We start from the raw sequence: 20360 nt of genomic DNA, 5'->3' as shown, positions 1-20360 counted from the left end.
GTACTTTTACTTTATATTTTAGTTTTCCTGTTATTTGTACTTCCAAGTTATCTCATTCCCAACTTAGGGAGCCGTTAATTGTATTTAACTTGAGTTTTTTATTTGTTGTTTAAATGTATAAGGGAGAAGGATGTGTCATACTTGAAACCTTTGCTTTCACAAGCGCCCGTCTCTCTTTCACAAGCGCCCGTCTCGCATTGAGGAGCCCCGCGTTCCAAGTTATGAGGAGGAATGTTGTGGTTTGAATTCCTGAGGCCAGTTGGAGTGAGACTGTCAATGGAAAGGTCACTGTTGTAGGCCGATTAAAGGATCTTATTCTTTATCCAGGAACTCGTTCCTTTGTTTTGCTTTACTGGTTACCTGCGGGTCTGTCCTTAGATATTAGGAATCTATTTTTTAGCCTGTCTCATGCCTGTACCATTCCTGGCCTGCTTTGTTGCAAGTATGCAGTTACTGTCTATAATCAGAGAGAGATACAGTCCCCTGATCCCTAAAAACAAACCATGAAAGCTACCAGAACTATGAAGTGCTTCGGATTCAGTGGTGCAGTGTACCAGTACCCTCTTACACCTGTGTAATACACACACCTTAACACTCATTAAAACTACAATACTTAATGTGCACACACTAAAAAAATGCTGAACCAAGGTGAATTACCAATAATTTCTTGTAAATTGTCTCTCTCTTCGACTTTCGGAACTCATACATATTTACTACTAAAATCTAGAAGTCCCTTTCTTTCCAAATGCTACTTGTCTCTTATTTCATTGCATGTGCATAATGCCTCTTTCTTATGGCTGAGTCAGGAGGATGGATGTAAATTAAAAGTTTCCATGGTTATACACTCCAAATAAGGTGGATGGGACATAACCTGGTGGACAATGGAGTCTATAATGTCAAGCCTCAGCATCCTTAAAGACATAAACTTAATAATAAGAAGAGACCAGGGCAGAAAATAAGGAAAAAGCCAAGAGGACTAAGGCGATGCCAGTGAGAAGAGCAGTCAGTTTTAGATCATTTCTCACATTACTTCTAGATTCTTGTCCATCTTATTTTCATCACATCAATTCTTCGTTACATCCAATGTCACTCGAGTTGTGCCTGAGCCATGATAGTGTCATTGGCATTGCCTGAGCAGTCTTCCTCGTTCTCCTAGGGTCTTATTCCCCTTTTTTTTAACACATTGCCTCTAGAACCCTGTCTTACTTTCATACGTTGTCATCAGGGCGATAATCCTCTCTTTCTCATTAACCTCCTAGTTGTTTCTCTTTTCTCATTCTCTGTGTAATGGTGCCTTGCTTTTTAGTTCCCTTCAATGCAGACCTTTGCTTCTCATTGCCTTCGAAGATGCGGTCCTCCTTTTCTCACATAACCTCCAAAAGCCTGTCATTTTCAGTTCCTCCAATCATGTCGCTCTCACAGATTGACTGCAGAGTCCCGTCCCATTTACATATTGAAATTGTGTCTCTGCGATTCACTCGCACCCCTGCACCAAAGCAGTGTGATCCAGAAGCTATGTGCTCCAGAAGAGTGGAGATGCCCTGCATCTGGCCTTGCTCTGACTTTCTGCAGCTCCCACAGCCTCCAGCTTTGAAGCTGACCTGCTCATCAATGACTTAGCACTGTTGGGATAAAGGATATGAGAAGAGCCGCTGCACTTTAGCAGTAACGTAATGCAGTTGAAACAGGAAGATTCAATGGTAACGTTCAAATTCGGGCAGGTTAAGAGCTGTGTGAAAGTTAAAACAATGACTGTGAATATAGGGAGTAGGCAAAGGAAAATAAGCATTGACAAAACCAATAAATCTGCCATTAATCTGTTAATGCACGCAAGCAACGTGTAGCCATGCTTGTGTTTATGCATGTATTAGCACGTTATAGTCGGACCTTTTCATTTTACCAATGCATGTATTGTGTTCAAATGGAAAAGGATTTTCAATACGTGTAATGAGCTAACGGCTCATTTGCACAGAGAGGCATAACTTATTCATTAAAACAATATAGGTAGAGTACATTAAAAGATCTCTTGTGAAAGAGGTTGCTTTATGAACCCTATCACTCATTTTGTACGGGATATGTGCTTTGTATAGTTACATATGAGGATGCAATTTTCAACATATTGTGAGAGCATTGGATATACTATGATGTTGACTACTATAAGGTAGGGAGGGCTTCTATTCTTTGAGTCAAGAGGAAGATCACCTTCCAGTGTGTGCATTGAAGACCTTTCCGGGACTTCATGAGATAAGCCAAATATTTAATTGACCACAAACTTTAAACAGCTATATAAAAATTACCGGGTCTGATGGGTACGGGGATTAGTGCATCAACTGCAGGGATCTGTATTGGAACCCCATAATCACGAATTTGAGCCTCGGTTGGTGTATACTTTGGGCCTGATTTAGATATCTGCCAAAGGGTCAAGGTTGGAAACTACATGAATACGGTAACCACATATTTCAGTGGTCTTCACAGTGTACCCACTCTGGGGCACCCACAAAATCATTCATACTACCTAACTGGCCAGTATGGAAAGTCCACCTCACAGCCAGAATTTCCCCCTTCTCAAATACACTTTCATTTCAGAAGAAGAGCAAACACTGGTTCTGCGAATCAGAATTAGGAATTTATTTGCAGAACGTGGGAATTTTCCATAATTGTGCGGTATACGAAAAGCTTTACGAATCTGGTAGTGTAGAAATATATCTTTATATTAACTCCTTTCTGGAAGAGGAACACCGCTTGCTAAAGATTCTAGAACAAAATTGTGGCAGAGATGTATAGTGCGTGATCTGTATTTCAGTTAAGACTATTCATTTATTTACATGAATTCATATATTTATGAATGTAGAGGTACAGATGATGAACAATGCAATATCCAAATCAGAGCAGTGTCACACGGTGCTAAGTTAGATAAGTCACGTTCCTAGAAAAATGTTACGTATGCGTCGTACTGCTGCCACTGAGACTTAAAGTGCATGTATCATGATAATTGAAACGCTATGACTTTCTGTGATTGTTATTTTTTTGGTTCTTATGAAACGGGTTTAATGACAATAAGATCAAAATGAATAAAATCTACCTGATACTCAACTGGCGTAATTTCTGGGATGACATACAAAGTAACAGAAGGGTATTACATATGATATAGTCCTGTAATTTTATTTGTTGATTTAGATATGAAAAAATATTAAGCAGATTATACAAGAACTAGCATGGTTTCTGGCATACGTAGGGCCATGCCATGTACTGAGGGGTCAAGCTTAATTTATGCGCCTAATGAGAAAGATTGGTTGAAGTATTTTATAGGATTATGAGCAGAGCCTGTCGCATGTCATTCTGATGTGTTCACAAAAGCTAATTTAGTGATTAAGTATTTTTGCTAATTTCATATATAAATGTCCTATTTATTTTGGAAAATGTATCGAAATACTTGTAAGAGGTTTTTTCAGAAAAAAATCTGCTCGTTAAATCCGAACTCTGAAAGTCGAAAGAGATGGGCAGATAAGAGTGTTCTTACACTGTGTTTTATAATTTTTACGTACTTGTACAGTGCTTCCCCTGTGAATCATTTCACTTTTCTTTTAGTTTGCCAGCTAAACTCATCAATGGAGGTGTTGCAGGGATCATTGGCGTTACCTGTGTCTTTCCGATTGATTTGACCAAGACCAGGTTGCAAAATCAGAGGAATGGACAGCAAATTTACAAAAGCATGTGAGTATCACTATCCCACAGGACAGATACACAGTAATTTTATAAAATATATGCATTTATTTAACCGATGAATAGATATAAGGTATTGTCACGTATAAGTGTGTATGTCTAATTGCTTTTAAAATATAGAAAAACTGGCTTGCAACTGTTACTTACAGATTATAACAGATCTCTAAACCAGACATTTGCCTGTGTTCATAATTATTCTCAAGTCTGCAAATGTCATTGTTAAGATAATAAAGAACAAAATAAAAGTTACTCCATGATGAGGTAGACCTCTCCGTCCAGGTTCTGCTTATTCTTCTAGAGTCTTTGATGCTCTCGAACATGAAGCCCTCCTTGGTATGCCTCCATACTATGGAGAGTGCAGCAGTCTCTTGAACTGGTTCTTCGTCTTTCTGAAAGGAAGAACACAAGGTCCACAGACTCCGTCTTCGTGATTCCTGTCTCTGATCTGTGGCTTAACACATGCAATCTATCAGTCAGAGATGGAGCACCTCTTAAAGCGGAGATCCTCGGGACATCCGACGTCCGGTCCATCCGTCTGTCTGTTCTTCCATCTCCTTTAGAGAGATTTGGAATCTTGAGGTGCCGCAGGCTTCTCCACCAAGTAACTCCATACTCTGAACTAGTCGCTGTTTCTGCCACTGTATATTCTGTTCGTAACAACATTGTAAGCTATGTCAGTTCCAGAGAGAAATTAGTACTGTATTGTCGTCCACGTGCCGGTATAATACTCGTAACGAGCGTCAGACATTAGGTGCGTGATCTCTTAAAAAGGACTCCGTCCTTGGAAATTGCCTGAGCGATTGCAGTTTTGACATGCGACGTCACTGGTGCGAGCAACTTAGTGGTAAAAAAAAAAAAAAAAACCTACACCGAAGTACAGCATAATGTTTTACCTTAACAAAGAGCAATGCTTTCAGACATTTAAAAGTAACTGAACAATATCTACAATTCAGGAATTTCATCAACTGATATGGCACATGACCAAATCTGTAAGCATTATCATCGTCTCAAATGTATTTATTAAAGCAATCTCTTTAAAATGAATAAACCATTCTATCATAAAGCAAACACTGAACCTCTACAGATTTCCACATCTTGGTCCGCTCTTATTTGGAGTCGGTGATCTTTAGGCCAGAGGATCCAGATTAAAACGTGCTCTCTTCAAATGTGCTATGTTCTTAGCAGCACCAAACAGTAAAAGGTTTGTCCTTAATCCCCTTCTGTTTTCCTGTCACTGACCTTATCTTTAGGTGAGGATAAACTGTGGAGTCTCTTTCATTACTTTCTATGCATCTTTCTCCACCACGAGGTTTACTGTTACAATCAAAAAAGGTGCTTGGCTCTCAGAGAGGAGTACTTCCCGACTTGTACGTGAAATTGAAATGACTACATAATCCACAGATCTAACCAGAATTTGTCCTGTTGCCCTGAGGGGCGGGGATTAGAGGTTCAGACTCTCTAAGAGGCAGGACAGACTAAGAAGTCAGCGTAAATCCTGCTCACTCACTACTCACGCTCATCAGAGGGCATTTTGGCACTTATGACGTCTCTGGGACGATTATGATCCCTTCTTAGGCCATAACAAAATGCTCTTTCGGACTTTGTTTTAAGAAGCACTTTTTTGCGTTCAGGTCAAATTTATATAGTAATCTGTCTACTTGCAGTTCCCCTTCCTTTTTAAACATACTGAAATGTTGCCATATCGGTCATCAGCTGAGGTGGTTAATATCGTATTGACTTCAGCACCTTGATATTAATTATACTTGAAATTGTAATCAGCCTCCTTGAGTATGATCCTAAGGTCACTGCAGCATGCATTAAGCAGCGTCCTTTCAAACTTTAATTGTAACTTTAGAAATTACTGTAAAGTAACTTGATGTTTTAGCAGAACCCATGAAGCAGTACCTCTATGTTGCTAGAAACATATATCGAGCTGGACCTCGGTGTTATTCTCAGCTGTCATTTGGCAGCACATTTTTTTTAATTGTAGGCATAATTATGCAGTGTTAAAAGGCTGCCTGCTTCTTCAAAAGGCCACCCAGTGAAAATCAACAGTTTCAGTTTTCACTGTGCAATCGAGCATCATGAACAGGAATGAGTCTTTAACATCCCTAGGTTGGATAATGTTTGCTTTGGTTTTGAGACCTTCTGTGACTTAATTACCTGGTTGGCACATGTGTAAAACATGTATACTAGTCTACAGTTTTGGCATTTATATAGTTGTTCAAAAGTGGTTTATTAGTAAGGGCAGGTAGGCACCTACATTTAGTAACGAGGCCACAATCACATGTAAGTTCCAGTCAAGGTCTCAATAAATGAATCCTTGCTCAACCCTTGGTAGCTTGGGCCACAAGCAGATAGGCTTCACATAGAAGACAGATATGTAAAGGTTGTAATATCAACAAAACAGTAAATAGTAAAAACAGCCAGTTTTCCCAGCTGCACAAATTGCACATGGATTTCCATGCATCCCCGAGAATGGACCCCAACATTTGTAATTTCTACACTCCTCCTATGAAGATTTCAGCCAACATATCTGCAAGGTCAAGTTACTGTACATATTCCTGCTGTAATACAAGGCAGATCTGGCCTCCAAACGGACAATAAAGATTTGAAACATTGTGAATTGGACTGCTGGAGATGTGGAGTGCTTGTTATCCTAAATAGAATAAAAATAAGCTTTGATTACTTTTGGGGACTACTGCTACCGTAAGGCTCAGAGGGTGGAGTCTGACATCACCCACCTTGCCTGCATCTGAGCGCTTCAAAAGTGTGCTCTATCATCCGTGGTGCAGGACCCACGCAGGACGCGTGCGGGATGCGTCAGAGTGAAGCCAAGGTCAAGGGTAGGCCAGTCCTGTGCCCATCAGTACCAGGAAGAGGCACAGCAGGGACACATCCCGTGGCCCTTTGCTCCCATACAGGTGAGTTACTTTAAGTTGGCATGGTGGCTAAAGTGCCCTGGATTTAAAGCTGACTCGGGGACTAAGTACCACACCTTTAGCTAAATTGGTGATGCAGTAATTTGTGCATTGAACTCTGTACTTTGTTTAACTCTCCTGGTACTATAGGAAAGCGGGAAGCTCGATCCAGCCCCGGGGTATTCGGAAAAGCAAAAGGATAGGACAACACGCAGTGAAGAATTGTGAAATTGAGGAGATTGATAATCTTATAGAGGAAATGGAGTCTATTTTTTGGGAATGGGAAGAAGTTGACCTGTGAGACTAGCGCTCCTAAAACTGCTGATTTTGTTAAAAAGGGCTGTAAACTTAATAGTGGATGAATCCCAGCACATTAAAACGCACTCAGCTAATGAACAAGCTGATGAAGAAGGACATATTTCTTTTACTAGCAATGTTTTGTGCTCTAATCATTTCAGCCCGCTTGCTAGAGAATCTACCGAAGTGGGTGTATGGAGAAATAATGAAGAGAGGCCAGACGGGGCCACTGGTACCTGTGCAGTGAGAGGGGATGATGCTATTAAAGAACTAAGGGTTTTTATCCCAAAATTGAAAGGGGAAATTACTATCTTACATTCTCAAGTATCCCAGTTACAAGAAAAAGTGGGGGAAACGACCACGCTTATTACAATAAGTAGTAAGCGTACTAATGATCACACTCAGAAGGGAACCAGCACCACTGAGACACACAGATTTTTAGCTTGCCTGGCCCCTTGGAGGGGTTGATAAGACAAGGTATACCACGCTCTGGGAAGATACAAAATCTAATGTGCACACCCGGAGGTGTTAGTGGTAATCATAGACCCTGTACATACCAAAATAGTTTACGTAATTTCTCATTGAGTGATAAATATGGTCCACATAATTTTGCTGCTTGTTGGTACAGGAGCATCAAGCAGCACCTTAGCCCACAAGGTGTGGTTGTCAAAATGGGTGCTGCTGAGGGCTCTGAGTCTAATTACAGATTTGGTGGTCTCCCCTATGGAAGTCACTCGACACTGGCTATAACAAAAAGGGTGTATATGGTTAATGATCCCAAACTGTCTAAAGGTTCGTTCGAACACAACGAGTCTCTCAAAAACAAGGTAATTCTTTGGGTAAGGAGTTATAGTCATTGCTTTTCTGTGATTAGGGCAGACATTGTAGAGGTGACGCATTGTGCAGTACTTAATTCACAGTTTGATTATATAGCCATTGATATGAGCCATAAGGAATGTGCTGTAGGCCTTGTCAATTTAGGTTTACACACTTGTCCACCTAACGGATCTCAAATTCAATTTAAACATAAGCCTCCTAATGTGGAGTTGCCTAAGTCTTTTAGTAGTCTTCCATCCCAGGTGGTTCAACCCAGTAGTCTTGACTGCTTCCACATAGTAAGGGGGGATGGAGGTGCCCTTAATGGGGTTTATTGATTTAGGATGGACAATCCCTGTTATCACAATGGCCTATTAGCCAAACTGGGGTTGACTGATAGTGGTAGGGGCTTGGATGTGTCTGCTCCTAAGTCAGTTCCTAAATCGGTTAATAGGTTGCCTACTCCCCTTAATACATTGGTATTAATAGAATGAATAAAAGGGTATGTCAAGATCTCCTGCAGGAACAAACTATAGAGGATAAAGATGGTGGTTTAAGATTTAGGATGATCTCATGGAACCTAGCTGGTAGTCACTCGAAAGTTATTGATCCCGATTGTGGTAAAATTACAGAGAGTTTCCATATATGCCTGTTCCAAGAAACCTGGCACTTAAACCCTGTTCATAAATCTGGTTTCATGAATTTTAGCATTGAGGCTAGGACATCAGAGAAAGGGTGCCCTTCGGGTGGCTTACTAATAATGGTGAAAAATACTCTAACATGTAAAATAAAATAAGGGATAAACAAGGCTAAGATTAATTAATGTTTATAATCATCCAACTAGCTCTTATTATGACTAGGAGACTATGGAAGCTATATCCGTTTTCTTAGAAAGGGATGGTTCTAAGAACTTTCTGATTGTAGTGCCATGAACACTACTTTTGAACCTATTGATTTTATCTAGGAGCTGATGTTGGATGAAGATAAGGAGAGGCGTATACCTAGTCTGACGATACCAGTGTTGAAAAAAAGCTCAAAAGTTGCCTTTCAGCTAGCAACAGTCCATTTAAGAAATGGGCATGCAATAGGCGAACCCGGTCAGATAAAGGGGCAAATTATACATTCACAAGGGCTAAGTCTAGAAGCAGGATATACTATATTCTTTTAGATATTGATTTATGGCCTAATTTGCATGATGTGATGGTGGAGGAGAGGAGTGATAGTGATCACAACCCCCTAAATTTAGAGCTAAAAAACGTAACCCCTTTATGTAATGATCTGAATGTATGTGAGAAGGATGTTCCAATCATTACATCAAATGACAGTAGGAGGGTAACATGGCCTCAATTAGAGATGAACAAGGATGTCTTAGCGCAACTTTATTCTGCAGTTGAAAATTTATTTGTTTTTACTTGAGAAGCCAGATTTAGATAGCCTCATGGTTATGGGAACACCTCTGGGTCTGTTTAATACAGTCAAGGATTATTTTTATAAAACAGTACCCAATTTCATTGTAAATCATAAGGTGGCTGAATGGTTCAATGAGGACTGTAAGAGAGCTAAATCCAACTTAGTGCAGGCTGCAAGAGGGGGTGGTCCTGCAGAAATATTGGAGTCAAGAAGAATATATAAGTGAACCCAGGTGTTTGGCAAAAAACAAAGGGAGGAAGAGCAATGACAGGATTTTATCAGGGCAGCCACATCGAAAGGCCAGGAACTATTTTGGCACTTACTAGCTAAAGGTATTTCTCATGTAATTTCCAAAAATTAGCTTTATATCACGCCAGATATTTAGATAACCAACTTTACCAAACTGTATTTCTCACGGCCTGACAGTCTGTAAATTGGTAGAAATTGGGTCTTTGGTTGACAGTCAGGTTACCGCCTGTCCAAGCAAGGACCCTCACTCTATTCAGGGTAAAGGAGAATCACACTCAGTTAACTCCCGCTCACCCCCTTGGTAGCTTGGCACGAGCAGGCAGGCTTAACCTCAAAAGCAATGTGTAAAGTATTTGTACTAACACACACAGTATTGTGTGAAACACTATAAAATGGACCACACAAGTTTAGAAAAATAGGTAACAGCAAACAAGACCGAAACGAAATAAAAATCCAACATATACAAGTCAAGATATGAATTTTTAAAAGAATAAGAGTCTTACTCCTTAGAAAACAGTGAGAATGCTGTTGTTACACAAAGTACCTGGTTAGCATCAAAAATAAAGCTGCACGGGTGAGTGTGCATCAGACAAGTGTAGCGATGCACCGATTCCTTACGCGCAAATGAGGCAGTGCGTAATTTCCTTCTCCAGTCAGGTTGGCGATGCCTTGTTTTTCTTCCTCACAAGAGAGCAATACGTCGATTTCCTGATGGGGCACCACGGATCCATGCAGAGTCGGTTTGACTTTGATGCCCATGGACGATGTGTGGAAAATCCAGTCGCACAGTACCAGAAAACCGTGCTGCCTGGGGTTTGTGGAGTTCTCAGCCTCCGTAAGTGGGTGTTGCACATCATTTCTCCAGCCGCAATGCAGGTGGAGCGTTGATTTAAGCCGCGAAGCCGGCGGCGCGTTGTTTATCTGCGTTGCCCCCTTTTTTTCTCTCCCTGTCCACTTTTTTTTCACTTTTTTAATTTTCTTTTTTCATCTCCCTCCTTTTCTATGTTGGAATATGAGTGATACACAGTACCTTTAAGCCACTTGACTTGGTTATGTTACTGATTTAAGGTAATTTATGTATGGGCTAATAATTGATCATATTATATTTCTTATATTTGTTTGAAAATTAATTTTGACAACATAAATAATGCAGTATGGTTTTAAGATTAAATGATGGGCCACTGGGCATTTACATTTTGACTGTGGATTAGCTGGAGTGAATATATGATGTGCACAGGTGTATTAGACAGAAAATAAACCAATTTTTGTCTTACTTTTTTGCTAGAGGCATTGTGATATTTTGTTACAGAATTGTTTTGTTAATAGGGTAACGCTTTATGAACCTTGTGAGGATTTTGTTTATGATTAGTTCATATATAGTGTGGTTGTAGTACGGGTTTCTTTCCTGAAGAAACACGGAGTGAAACAAAGGATTGAAGGATTGTTTGTAGATATATATATATATATATATTTCCAATATCAAATTAGAAAGTTTTTTACCACTTTTTCTGTATGGATTAGAGACCATCTTCTGCTCTGACTGCTGGATGTTGTGTTTGTAGATGAAGGTTTCCCCCTTCGCCAACCACATTTCCACTCTCTGGTAAATCAATGCATATGAGCTGGAGCCAGGAAGCCAGCTACCATCGATAGGAGGGACGGGGGACTTGCCATCAAACATGCAGCATTGCCATAATTATTAATAACACATCTATATAGAAAGAAATGCTTCCTAAAGGATTTCTCTTCAATTGGAAAAGACAGGGAATACAGGTTATCCTGAAGCCTATCAGACATGGTTGTTCGCCCCACTACTGCACGACTGGACGCTAACTTCGTATTCCAAGAAGCAAGCAGCACTTCCTGTTTGCCAGATCTCTGAAGTTACCAAAAGTCAGCAGGAAGGGTTATAGAAGACCCAGTGCTAATGAATGACTAAATAAATACATAAAATTGATTTGTAGAGGAACAATTTCATGGAAGCCTGGTGCCTTACAAAATGCATTTTATTTCAACTAGATTGGATTGCCTGGTCAAGACATTGCGTTCGGAAGGTTACTTTGGCATGTACAGGGGTAAGTGAGATTTTATTTTCTCTGGCCTTTCACAAAGTTTGATGCCTTGTGTGGTTCATCTTGTTCCTCTTCCAGTATCTTACTTAAATCTTCATAGCATTTCTACACACCTTTCATAGCCTTCAGATATTCTTAAGTAAATCTGTCATTGTGATTCGTAGAATGAAGGTATCTGTGCAGGAATCCAGCCACACATGAGATAAATCTACCTGCTAAATGGACTTTTCAGTATGAGAAAGTCGGGCTAAGGCTTCGAGAGGAAGAGAATATGTGACCTTCACAATGCAGTGCAGTGTCGTTCCAGTGACATAACTGGGAAGAGGGCACTACCATGAAGATAAACAGTACAGAGGGGTTTCAGTTGGATTCCCCTCTGTTTGACATTGTAATAAATTGGTCCCATGACCATGTGGGTCACGGCCAATAAATAATGAAGACTGCCAGGCATGGTCAAGGAGACACAGCGTGCAACCCACCTGGGCGGCCCACCAGTGTGAAGCATACATATTGTGTCTGTGTCGTTTATCACTGTTGTGCGCTTTAACCCTTGGCTTTTCCAGGGTGCAGCTACACTGCTATCTCTAAATACAGCACTGGTGACAGAGGTAGTTTGACTTACCTGACTGGAGCCCCATGGCGGCTGCATGCCTGTGTTTGGTGTGCAATGACTATGCCACATGTGTTTTGGTAGCACCACACCTATGCGGTGCACCATTGCCATGATAGGGGCCCACCCAATCTTGTGAGTGCGGCTCTCGTGACTGCTGGCTGTTGGAGGCATTTGGGTGAAGGCAAGTCAGCGTTGGAACTGCCATAGGCGGTTCAGCACACGCACGTCCTCGATGAGATGAGAGCGCCCCCTGCTGTCGGGCCCCTCCTATTCGAGATTGTGGCCAGAGTGAAAAAAAATAACAGTTTAGAACTGCTGGATGCTGTTTACCCCCCCGCCCCCACCACTAGATCATGAAAAAGCTTCTGGTGGAAGAACAAAGGACTGGGCACTAGGCCCTGTGTGTTAAGGGCAAATAGTTCACACCAAGGAAGGCCATTTAGATACCCTGAAAACACTCTACAGTGCTGATTCAAGGGGGACCCTTTGTGGACCATTAGCCTCCTCAAGTGAAGCACAACTCATAGAAATGTGATTTAACCAGAAAAATAAAGAAATTAAAGTAAAGAAAAAAGGACACTTGCACCCCACAGAGAAGTCAAACCAGAAGTGGCTAGTCCAGCAATGCCATGGCCACCATACCATATTTTGAGCCTTTAGTTGTTGAGGGTGCCCCGTCAGCTCAAGCTTTGAATTGGAAGGACTGGGTCAAGAGAGTACTGCTGTTCTTTGAGGCCACCAGAGTGGAAAATGTCCAGAAGAGAGCCATGATCTTACATTTATGGACATTTAAGGACAAACAGAGGATCTGCAAAACAGTCTCAGAGGCCACCCCCAAAACACATCTTACCCTCATTGCAGTTCTCACTGCACACTTTGAGCCCATACAAACAAAGGCTACAAGAGGTTTGTATTTTGCCAAGCTAGGCAACAAACGGAAGAGTCCGTTGCCACTTTCTACATGAGGCTGAAAGAGCTAGTCAGGACGTGTGGATTCGCTGATGAAAATGAAGAGATAAGGGGCCAAATAATTCAAGGATGTGCCTCTGTGAAGCTGCGAGCATGAACTCTAAAAGAATCTGGAGTTCTCTGGCTGATATTTTGATGATGGGGTTGACTACAGAACTGTCAAAAGTTTGGGTGTTCTACTTGGAAGCCGCCTTACAGAAACCAATCAAAGTCGAACCAGTCAATGCGGTCACACACACACCCAGCAGACCTAAGCCCAGGAAGAGCATCACAATGCCCAAAATGTGTGGCTATTGCGGAGAGCAGATGCATCACCCTAGTGAATGCCCGGTGAGAGGAAAGTAAGATGTGCCTGGTGTAGAAAAATCAACCACATAATGAAAGTATGCAGGTCAAGTAAATGAGGTGTCCCATACACCACGGTGAATGCTGCTTTGGACTCACTTGCGAGAGGCAGTGACATGGATGATGATGACGATGAGGAGCACTTCATTTTCACTATTGGTGCAGCAGCCTAGACAGCATGGCGGCTACCCCGGTGCCGGATATGTGCGAAGGAGTACTCCACTCTCGCAGCAGTGGACCCAGGAGCTTCATACAACATCATGTCCTCTAACACTTACCGTACAATGACACCACCTCTCAGTCTAAAGCCAGCCAAGGTCAAAATATTTTCTTACAGACAAAACCAATCACTTGCCACTTGATTCGAAACAACCATTGCGTATGGGTCTCAGTCAGTTGAGGCTCAGGTCGATGTTGCAGAAGACAGCCATGGTATTCTGCTGGGGTGCTCGGCCGCAGAAGCTCTTGGCATAGTGATATTTGCTTTCAGAGTGTACCGGGAGTGGATAAACAACATCCTGGAGGAATTCCCAAAGGTGTTTATGGCATTGGCTGTCTGAAAAACAAGGAAATAAAGCTGCACACGGAGAGATCGAAACCTGTGTCCCTCTGGCATCAGCACATTGCATTTCACCTGAGGCCTCAGGTAGAGAATGAGCTTAATAAGCTTGAAGTGGCAGGAATTATTGAAAAGGTGGTGGGGTCTACACCCTGGGTGTCTCCAATTTTGGTAGCCATGAACCCTAAGCAACCGGGTGAAGTGCAAATATATGTGGCCATGAGACTACCAAATGCTGCGATCTAGAGGAACAACACCTAACTCCCACAATGAGGACAAGCTGAGCAAGGCCAGTTGGTTCTCCAAGATGGATTTACGGTCAGGACACCACCAGCATGTCCTCGCTGAAGAGTCCCGCTATATCACCATATTTTCGACAAATGTGGGTCTCCAGCGCTACAGGAGACTGAATTTTGGCATTTTGAGTGCCACAGAGGTGTTTCAGAATGTGATTCATGAGCTCCTATACGATCTTCCAGGAGTCGTCAATCTCAGCAGCAACATTCTTATATATGCCAAAACCATACCTGAACACAATATCTGACCACAGAGAGTCCTTCAAAGGATTCAGGACTCTGGCCTAATTCTCCATTGCAGCCAGCGTGAATTTCTAAAACAGAAACTCCATTTCTTTGATTACGTATTTTTATCAGAAGGAGTGGCCCCTGACCCTGAGAAAGTTCAGGACATCAAAGAAGTGTCCTGATCCACAACAGTGATAGAGGTCTGTAGTTTCTTGAGAATGGTGAACTACTGCAGGCGTTTCATCAAAGACCTCACAATATTGACTCAACCACTTAGAGGCATGACCAAGTCTGCAGCACCATGGTCCTCAGGCCCAGCTTAGGAAGCAGCTTTTCAAGCCACCAGGGATGCAGACATGCCTCTAGAGTATTTTTATCCATGCAGAGAGATCACCATTGCAGTCAATGCCGGCCCAAAGGGGCTAGGAGCAGTGAAATGACAGAAAGGTGAAAAATGGTCCTGTTGCATACGCCAGTTGGTTTCTTACAGCGAAGGAAGAGAGGTATTCGCAGATAGAAAAAAAGAGGCACTTGCGATTCAGTGGGGGTGTAGACATTTCCATGTATATGTCTATGGCAATCCATTGAGCATCACTAATGACAATAGGCCCCGTATACCACTTTTCAAAGGAACTGAATCAAAGCCACCTCCCTGATTTTGAAAGTGGATGCTCCATCTTCAGGAGTACAATTGTCATATACAATATCGCCCTGGATCAACCAATCCTGAAGATTACCTCTCTCAGCACCCTCAGGCAGCCACGACAAAAGATGGTACATGGAAAATGAGTCTAAGGAAACAGAAGATTAAGTGAGAAATGTGGCAGACCAGTTTCAACCCCTTCTACTTTCAATGAAAGCCATTCATCAGACTACTGACCAAGATGAATGCCTTCACAAAGCGTTAAAGGCTGTACAAACCAATTAGTGGCATGTCCTAAAGAAACAATGGACTCAACTCATCCCAGAAGTCAGACGCATCATGGAAAGCCTGTATTATGTTTGTCAGGAGCTGACAGGTGATCCTGAGGGATGCCTACTGAGAGGACAATGTTTAGTAATCCCCTCCAGTCTCATTGATCATGCTGTCCATCTTGACCATGCTGGACAACAAGGCATGGTCGAGACCAGGAACCAGCTAAGGACTAAGGTGTGGTTACTAATACAATCATGCCTTTGGTGTCAAGCCTCCCGGAAACCCGGCCCATCTGCTCCAGTAGAGACAGAAAGACGACCTCGACAGCCAGCCAAGATTTCGGGAGCCTTCCAGTCAGAAAATACACCATGGTTCTGATAGATGACTACTCGAAATACCCTGAAGTGAAAATATATCTTCTCTGAGTACCGGTAAGGTGATTCCCAAAATTGAGAAAATCAAAGCCACCCATAGTTTTATCAAAGAACTAAGAAGGGATAACGGACCCCCATTCTGAGGTCACAAGGTATCATCATATTTGCAGTCAATGGGCATCTCTCACAAAACAAATACTCCCCATTGGCCTCATGCAAATGGGGAGATAAAGAGATTCATGAGGACCTAAAACAAGGTAATCAGGATCGCCTCTGCCTGCCAGCATGATCCAGAGCTAGCCATGTATTTCTTTCTGATTTACTATTGCTTGACTCCACACTCCACCATAAGAAGGGCACCTGTTTACCTCTCCATGGGACGTGTGTTGCAGACTCTATTCCTCACCATTCTTTCTGGGCCCCAGGTCCTGTGGATGATCTACAGGTGTACAACAAAAGAAATGACTCAAACAAAAAAGCCAGTCACTGCCAGCGAGCTGAAGTCCCTAGTTTAAAAGCTAGTGATCTGGTGCTCATTTAAGATTGGTGCACTGTAAGAAAGTTTAGAGTGCCGTTCGAACGTCACCCCTGAGTCATCGCAAGCCACCAGGACACCATGATTGTTGCTAGGTGAGGCACTGAAGAAACTACCCAGAACATCTCATCAGTTAAGAGGTTCCACTCCACTTCCCCGCAGCCTGGATATTTCAGTGGAGATGATCCTCTAAGAGATGAACAAGATTCATTGTCTGAAGCGGAAATCTCTCCTTCCATGCTACCTTTGTCAGCTCACTCAGAATGTAATCCAGATTTGTCGGGTAGGAGTCAGGTGCGGAGTCCAGAGAGCAGACTGTCAGAACAACATGCAAATCACACCACACCAAATATGAACTGCAAGGAAATATGGTGCCATAATTAGACTGAGAGATCACTTAGGCCCATATTTATACTTTTTTAGTGCTGCATTTGCATCGTTTTTTGATGCAAAATCGGTGCAAACGTACAAAATACAATTGTATTTTGTAAGTTTGCGCTGCTTTTGCGTCAAAAAATGACGCAAATGCGGCGCTAAAAAAGGATAAATATGGGCCTGAGTATGAAGCATCTGGGTACACCCTATGGTCTCTGTTAGCAAATGTGTATTACTTCACTACGATATGACTCTTTAATAATATCTACCCATGTCTGGTGTGCCATGTATCAGCACTAGGCTGGCGGCTATCGTGTACTTTATGCATCATATTTTGTTGCAATGACCTGTTTTACTTTTGTTTAATTTCAAGAGGAACGTGATCCCCTTCTGTTTGACATTGTAACAAAATGGCCCTATCACCACATGGGTTTGTGTGTAATAAATAACGAGGGCTGCCAGGTGTAGTCAAGGAGGCATGGCGAGCAATCCACCTGCGCAGCCCACCATTGCAAAGCATACATATTGTGACCGTGTAATTTATTACTGCGGTGCTCATTGGTCTTTGGCAGTTCCAGGATGTCGCTACACTGACATTGCTAAATATAACAAAGCAGGTAGGAGGTTATGCACCATTGGAACACAGAATGCAGGAAATGGGTTGATATTCATGTTACATGGAAAACAAAGGAAATCATTTCTGCAAGTTCCTTGGTGGGAAAGGAAGAGGTAACACCATCATAAGTTATTTGCTGTGTTGGCACAAATGAACCTGGAGAAGTAAAATTAGTTTAGCTTGCACATCCTTGCTCACCCCAAGTAGGTGAGGACACTGGTACATTTAGAATCCACACTACAATATAATTCTCCTTATTATTTCTTTTTTATTTAAATTTTTTGCTCCAAAAGTTTCTTTTCACTGCCCCTGGGGACAGCATTTAATTTCTCTACTTGTTTTTTTTCTAGCACCACACCCACATGCACTGAATGTGGCATGTGGGGGGAATCAGTGCCTGTTGAGTTCTCGACTGACAAGAACCACCAGGCTCTACTGTTGTCACATATGACATGGCAACCTCCACCCATGGTGCTTTTGCTTGTTAACTTGTTGTTGTTGTTGCCTCCCGCTACACCCTCTTTCTACTGATGTATCCATGTTAGCATTGCACACTCCCAACACTCCCTTTTCTGGGTGTGTTCACTCTAGTGTGGCTACCTTCTAATTCTTCTTATTTCCTCCACTGTGCCAGCTCAATAATTTCTCACATACACCTCTTCCTCTGTTCCAGTATGTGGCTTTTCAATGTTTAGCTTTTTTGCCACTATTCCTCTTTTTCCTGGTATGTTCACTCTGTTATTGCGCCCTCCTGCACCTCCCTCTTTTGCCTTGTGTGTTCACTACACCATTCCTCCCTTCCATAATTCCCTCCTTCAATCTTTTCTCTGAAGTGTCTGTCTGTTGCAGAAAGCACATCCCCTAGTGTCTTGTGCCCTACTTCATTTGTGGACTCCACATAACGTGAAAACAGCTGTGAAACAGGCAAACAACCACCCTAGAAAGGTTTAATAATGTCCTGACCTATTTTGCCATCACTGTTAGGCAGCTCCTTGTGTGTGCCTCGATGTTCTCACCCATATCTACTGCAGGTTTTGCAAGGCTGGTCTGGCTGTAACGGGCATCCAGCATCTCCACGGGAAGCTGGAAGGGTGGGCGGTCACTTTTGTTACTGGGGCCCGGATTTGTAGCAGTGGAGCTGTTTTAATAGCACTGCAGAGTTTATTGTATATCTAACAGTTTTCAGGCAACAAAAAAGTGCAAAGATAACTCTAGTGATTAATGTACCTGCTGGAGAAAGACCGCATTTTGTCCAGTGGCAGTTTTGACTCATCTAAGGTATTCCAGAGGGTTAATATGCCTGCCCCAAAGAATGTGTATTATGCAGATCACAGAACAGTATTTTATATGCATAGCTAAGTGTGATCAGGGCCGGCACTAGGCATGGGCAGTGTGGGCAGCTGCCTAGGGCCCCACACTCAGCCCAAGAACTTGGGGCCCGCACCAGTGTGGACATAGCCAGGCCACTGCAGGAAAGCTGCCTCCTTGCAATTGGGCCCAAGAGAAGAGGAACCCTTCCCTGCCCTCTCTGGTATGGTGTAGCCAGGCAAACCCCAAGGGAGGGGACCAGCTCCAATTGCAAGGAGACACATTCTTCAGGATGCATTTGCAACCCCCCACCCCCACACACTCATAGGAGTTGCAGGATGACTATAGTCCTGTCGTTTAGCTCCCTGCCATTTTTAACCTTCTCTTGTGATAATCAGTCTTCACACCTTCAACCCTATATGAGCTGTTAACAGTTGCTTACAGGTACCTGAGAGGGAGGGGCTGCAGCCTAGGAGGGGTCTACATAAAGCAGCTTCAGGAGCAGGGACATCTATTGAGAGGCAAACAGCCCTGAATGCTTATGCAAATCAGAGGGGCCTCGCACAATTCTTTTCCGCCCAGGGCCCCAAAAATTCTAGAACCGGCCCTTAGTGTGATACTGCTTCTGTCACAGAGCTCCTTTTGTTACTGTGCAGTTCATAAGTTACAATCATAATAAAAGCACAGTGAACTATGAACTGCCATCAAAGAGCTGCATGAAAACTGCATGGTATAGGTTAGAAAGTTATGCTTTTTTGCAGTCTGTGATTATCTAATTTTGCTTAAAAAAAAGTTTTTGGGTAGAAATAAATTATTAGTAAAGTCAACTCTAACCACTTTGTTACATTCGGAATTTTGAGTTTATGCTTCCCCAGACCAAGCACTCTTAAAAATACCTACCACTACCATGTGTCATACATCTTGTAGTCCCCTCTATCAACATTTTCTTAACACTGATTTAAAAACTTATGATTATTTGTCTCTGCGTGTGTGTGTGATGTAAAGTGCTCAACACCCTATGCTGGTAAGAGAGACACTATAAAACAATTGTACTACATGTCAGAGAGGGGCTATGGAAAGACAGGAGGCACTGTTAGAGGTTTTTGGTGAAGGAATCATTGAAGATCCCCAGTAAAGATTGTCATATGCTGGTGCACTGTAATGTCATCAATTACATTAAGAACTAATACAATTGAATACATAATGAAAAATGTGTTGCAGAATGCACAGTTTTTGCCATTTGTTCCAAATTTCCTTTGGGAGGGAACCCCCAAACCCTATTGTAGTGGTCGGGCATGCTCACTATGCACCCTATGTAGACTGGTCTGACAATTTTTCCACATCTGCCTTTGCGTTTCCAGTCAGGCCCTGAGTTTATGTATGCCACAGCTTCAAAATCCCCATGGTCCAGATGGCAGCAGGTATGGGATGTGTGCACTGAGTATTACTGAATTTTCAGGTCATCATTCACAAACTTTACTAGAAGACTTAACAATTGCATCCTAAACAGGCACTGGTAGTGCCCAAAGCCTTTTGTTATGCTTCTGGCACTGAAAGATGTGCAACAAAGACAAAGATGCTTAAGCATTGCTTTTCAAGCATCACATTGCATATCTTGGACTTCAATGTAAATGATTCTTGCAAGAATCAAGAGCAAGGTAAAATATGATGTGAAAGTGGAATGTTTCAAGTTAACGACTGCAGTTGCTGGAGCATTTTCATCCTTTGCAGGAATCAA

General features: G+C 42.3%; 1 protein-coding gene across 2 annotated transcripts in view; it reads left to right on the top strand.

Annotated features, from left to right (window-relative positions):
• LOC138300082 (mitochondrial glutamate carrier 1-like) overlaps positions 1-20360 on the top strand; it is a 264150-nt gene that overhangs the window by 119807 nt on the left and 123983 nt on the right. The window contains exons 2-3 of one of the 2 annotated variants that reach the window (XM_069238959.1): positions 3589-3714; positions 11436-11491. In XM_069238959.1, coding sequence (XP_069095060.1) covers positions 3589-3714; positions 11436-11491 — 182 coding nt within the window. The remainder of the gene's footprint in view (positions 1-3588; positions 3715-11435; positions 11492-20360) is intronic. The other variant, XM_069238960.1, reaches the window with a different exon arrangement.

The sequence above is a fragment of the Pleurodeles waltl genome, chromosome 6 (genome assembly GCF_031143425.1).
Source record: "Pleurodeles waltl isolate 20211129_DDA chromosome 6, aPleWal1.hap1.20221129, whole genome shotgun sequence".
In the NCBI taxonomy this organism is placed as follows: Eukaryota; Metazoa; Chordata; class Amphibia; order Caudata; family Salamandridae; genus Pleurodeles; species Pleurodeles waltl.
This window is presented reverse-complemented; position numbering and strand designations above follow the sequence as displayed.